General features: G+C 37.4%; 1 protein-coding gene across 1 annotated transcript; it reads right to left on the reverse strand.

Annotated features, from left to right (window-relative positions):
• Window positions 1-291: 291 nt before the first annotated feature.
• LOC105446209 lies at window positions 292-3,876 on the reverse strand. The gene is made up of 4 exons (XM_011682710.2): window positions 3,748-3,876; window positions 3,064-3,217; window positions 2,483-2,516; window positions 292-604 (listed from the first exon to the last, which is right to left on the reverse strand). The coding sequence occupies exons 1-4, from the start codon at window positions 3,784-3,786 to the stop codon at window positions 292-294; spliced, it is 540 nt and encodes a 179-aa protein (XP_011681012.2). The 5' UTR covers window positions 3,787-3,876.
• Window positions 3,877-5,060: the final 1,184 nt, after the last annotated feature.

The raw sequence follows: 5,060 nt of genomic DNA on the forward strand, positions 1-5,060 counted from the left end.
AAATTAATTAATGTCATTTTTACAATTCATAGCTTGGTCTTATTTACCCAAAGCAGTATTAGCGACATTTTTCCTGTAGGTACTGTAATTATCATTACTTGAGCAACGTCCTGCATGTTTGTTGCCTCAGTGGTTATAGCCAGAAAAATCAAGTCAGGACACATTGCTTATGAAGGCTGTAGCTTATCAGCGGAAATTTCGGAGGTAAAGATATTTGTCTCAGTGTATTGCCATCAGAAGTTAAAAACTTCCAGACAAGATTAGTAAATGACATATTTGTCGAGTGCCATCTCAGTCTCCGATGTGATACTTACGTCCATGCGGTAAAATGTCGGCTGCATATCCCAACCCGGCATCCTTCATGGCAGTGTGTAGTCTGTCCACCTGGTCCCCCGGCCTAACCCTACGTCTCCAGTCACGGAGCATCTCGTCGAAGCCTGACCTGGAGACACTGTTGAAGGTCAAATCTGGTCTGTTGAGGTACTTCTCTACGTCTGTATGCGTGAAGCCGAGCTGAACGCCCAGACCCTGGACGTCCGTAGGTATGAACAGGACGTTGGTCAAGGTCTCAAGCAGCTTGTCTGAAGCAAAATGTCGCCCTTGCCTGGAGAGCAACAAAACAAAGATGAGGAAGTTAGAAAGCAAAGTCATCAAGAAGAAAATGAATCCGCTGGTAGATTTAAAGGGATAGTTGAGTTCTTCTTCCAGACCGCAAATGCCTTCAAATTGTATGGTTATTGCTCTTATTCTTTTAAAAGACATTTCTAGTGCCCTTTTAGAACCTAAAACTGCTATGAAGGTAATTTAAGACCTCAAAATGTGTGAAATTTAGCGCATACGATCATACCAATCCCCCTCCATCTTACACAAAAATACGCAGACCGTTAATTAATGAATTAATTAACAATAACAAAAATACATGGGCCGGCTGGTTGTGCGTACTATAACCAACAAAAAGCCAACATTGGTATTAGCTGGAAAAAAACGTATTAAATTATCTAATATTTGTGGTGGTAGGCCTACACAAACATTAGAAATGGTTATATTTACGCATAATCCAGCCGTCTCTGAACCGATTTTGATCAAACAAAGATGATTTTGTCATTAAAATTGTATGTTCTTTCAAATTTGACACTCATTTTTTCATTATCTCACATAAAAATTATTTTGTGTACCGCCCTCTGCAAGAGAACTCAACTATAGTTGTGTTCTGTTGTAGAGAGCGCCTTTTGTGACGCGGTAAAGCCTCATTAAGATATAACTTAAACCTCATTCAGATATGACGCGGTAAACCTTAAGCCAGTTCACATATGATGTGCTAAACCTTAAGCTCTATTCTAATATGGTGGTAAGCAACAAACCTTAAGCTCCATTCAGATATGACGCGGTAAACTTTAAACCTCATTCAGGTATGACACGGTAAACTTTAAACCTCATTCAGGTATGACGTGGTAAACCTTAAGCTCCATTCCGATATAATGGATAAACCTATAGCCTCATTCAGATATGATGCGGTAAACGTTAAACCTCATTCAGGTATGACACGGTAAACTTTAAACCTCATTCAGGTATGACGTGGTTTAACCTTATTAGCTCCATTCAGATATAATGGATAAACCTATAGCCTCATTCAGATATGACGTGGTTAACCTTAAGTCTTATTGGCATATGACGTAAAGCTTAAGCCCCATTCACTTATGAAGCGGTGAACTTTTAGGCCCATCTACAAATAACTTGGTTAACCTTATTTCTAAAGATATGACGGGGTAAACCTTAAGTCCCATTCAGATATGATGCGGTAAACCTGAAGCCTGTTCATATATGACGCGGTTAACCTTAAGGCCGTTCCGATATCACGTGGTAAACCTTAAGCCTCATTCAGATATGACGCAGTAAAGCATTAAGCCCCATTCTGATACGATGTGGCAAATTACAGCTTTTCCATTATGATGTCATGGTAATTTGTTTTATATTTCTGTATCTTATAATACCGACCTCAATGGATACGGGCATGGTCTTTGCTGCACGCAGTTGCTTTTTTATTAAGAAAAAAACGCTACGGTTTACTGCTTCGAATCTGATTAAGCATTTAGGGTGGGGGTAAAATAAGATTGTACATCCTTTTTTTAAACCAATGTGGCGGACCCTTTGTACACAACTCACACAAATGTTTGTCTTTAAAGGTACCTGAAATTGTGATTACCATTTTCTTTGGTGTTGTAGTCCAGTGGATAAGTCATCGGACAGCAGATCACAAGGTACATGATCAAAATCATTGCAACAGTACCAACACACTCTGGCAGCACATAATCTGTATTTGCCACAATCTACCCAGATGAGGTAAATTAGTCCCAGGTAGGATAAAACCTTCGAATTCGCTGTACCCTGATAAGAATATGATATCACAATTCGCTGTACCCTAATAAGAATGTGATATCTCAACAAACATTCAATATGAAATGGTAAATTGGGTGTTACTTACGCGTCAGTGAGGTGAACACCATAATCTGGTTCCGCTGTTGTTAATAGAATTTAGGGAGAGAAAAGACATTGGAAAAAGCCATAATTTAAATATGTCCATTTAAGATGATTTTTTTTCTTTCTTTCTCATTCACACAGTCTATAATTTGTTTTTAGCAATACAGGAAAGACTGGAAACATAATGGGAACGAGAAAAAAAATGATGGATAAAGTTGACACAAATTATTGTTATCTTCCTGTCTTAAAATCTCTAAAATGAATCAAATGATTTGTTTAATGAACCAATATCATTGAAAATTACAAAGTGCATTATAAAGAAGTACAAGAAAATAGTGATCATAAATTCTAAAAAACGGTCTTACACGGTCTTACACCAATTTACAAGGCTCCTGATGAGGGGGAGGTCTCGATCAAGGCGTTATCTTTTCTCATCGTTTTCCCCTTCTCCCTTCCCTTTGTTTCCCCCTCATCTTTTTCTTTGATTTTGTCCACGATTTGGTTGGGGGAGGGGGCAGGGTGCCATGTTCCCCTATTCGCTGCATTCCCCTGTATCTATCTACACCACTACATATGGGTACTTACCTTCAATTGAAGTAGTGAGGCTCTGTTCTACGAGTGTCGATGTCCCTTGCTGGATTGAGAGATTGAAAGTCTTCTTTCCATCCTCGGACGGCGAGAACTCGAGCTCGAAGCTCAGGACACTGCTCTCCTCCGTCAGTAGATTCCCAATCGGGATCTAGGTATGATGTGGAAAGGAAATGAAAGTTAGGGGCAGGTGGCAGGAGCTTGACCTCACATGGTTGTGAATTAAATAAGTGCTTTAAAACAATGTATTTCATTTTCATGTGTCCATGTTCATCCCAGTACCTGACCTTACAAATTTCACTTCTTGGCAAAAGCCTTGAATCTACAAAGCATAGATATTTCAACAATTGACAAACTTAATGGTATCAGTTTGGTAGAATTTGTCAATCAAAAACTAGAATAATCCACAAATTTCATGAAGACAAAAACAAAAAATCGAAAAGATTTGACTTTATACTTCTTTTCCTTTCGTTATATCAAGTAATAAAGAACTAAATTCATGCTGATATCCATCCCAGATGATGCTCATGGCACCTACAAGTTCTATTATTGGCCTTGATTTAGTCAAGATGCCCGGCTACGTTCTGAAAGCATTCATTGGCTTTAATCAAGCAGTAGATTAATGATATATTAATCTACGAATTGAAGAACTGTAACACATTTTTTTACATTTTTACTCACTGTTTTCTGCTTCTCTATGTAACGATCACTGAAGCACATCAATAGATCCTTTGTCGTTGATTCTACTGAAAACTTGGTTACATTCGTCACTGGGCCAAATGGTTCCGACAAATCTTTTTCGGCTCTCTCAATATCCTAAGATAAAAAATGGGTCAAAGCTCATATTGAATAGAATAATAATAATATTAATAATAATAATAGGCATTTCTATAGCGCCATCTATCTAGAAAAGACATTTGTTGAACAAGTCATGAATTAAAAAAAACATGCAAATAGTATATATTTTTTGCAAGACATCGTTCAGTATTCTAATTTTGTTTAAGATATTGATTGTAATATTAAATTTTTGCATTGCTTTTGTTTTCTGAACTTTACATGTACTAAAATACTTTGTTTAGCTGTAAGAGGTTAGGCTCGACTAGCAATCGTGCTACAATCTGGCCCATTTTACCAACGAATAGTTTCTCTTCTTTTATATTTAATATCATTGTATTGCTGTTGGTAAATAAACCGAATCAAATCAAAAGAAGAAGAAAAACTTCCAAATCATTCATGCCTTTATAGGTCTTCTATAGGGATGAGTGACGTAAACCCGTAGTGTGACTTTCTGGGAAGAGGGCATGAAGAGAGGCTGGAAGGTTACACATCTGAACTGAACTCCTTGGATGTTGGTGGAAGACAAGGCAAAGAGCTGAAGATGGTTTGTAGTGAAATCAACCGTGTCCTTGGAGACGTGGAAACCTCTTGATGAATTAGGAAGCAACTTCCTGCGACTGAACGTTCCTTGATGAATAAAAGAGAGATTTAATACTGCTATATTAATTCTTTGAATCTCGTTAGAATATATATTTCAAGAAAATGAAAGGTGTCGTCCACTCTAATTTTATGTTGGCTTGAATAACAGCAGCAGAATGAGAAATACAGAACGGTGAAAGTTTGAGCAAAATTCGATTAACATTATTAAAAGAATCATGATTTTTTAAAGTTGCAATCTATGAAACACAAATTGACAATTTTGTAATGTATCTTAAGTGGGCTATCCCATTTGTTCTGTACTAAAGAATTTACATTTTCTTATTCCTTGATGAAGGAATAGATGTTTGTTGTCATTCAGGGGTTTTAAAAAAAGTACCAGCATTGTCATTATGAATGTTAAAAAGTGATTAGTCCAGCCCTTAAATATTTTTTGTCTAGAAAGGGTCAATACCTAGTCCTGTTTTGGTGTACAGGATCATCCCTGAGCCATCTCTGAATTGCTTAGGACAGACGCAATGTGGAAGCACTACTGTAGCAGGTTCGAGCAGTTCCTGAGT

Source organism: Strongylocentrotus purpuratus, unplaced genomic scaffold (genome assembly GCF_000002235.5).
Source record: "Strongylocentrotus purpuratus isolate Spur 01 unplaced genomic scaffold, Spur_5.0 spur5_scaffold_17, whole genome shotgun sequence".
NCBI lineage: Eukaryota > Metazoa > Echinodermata > Echinoidea > Camarodonta > Strongylocentrotidae > Strongylocentrotus > Strongylocentrotus purpuratus.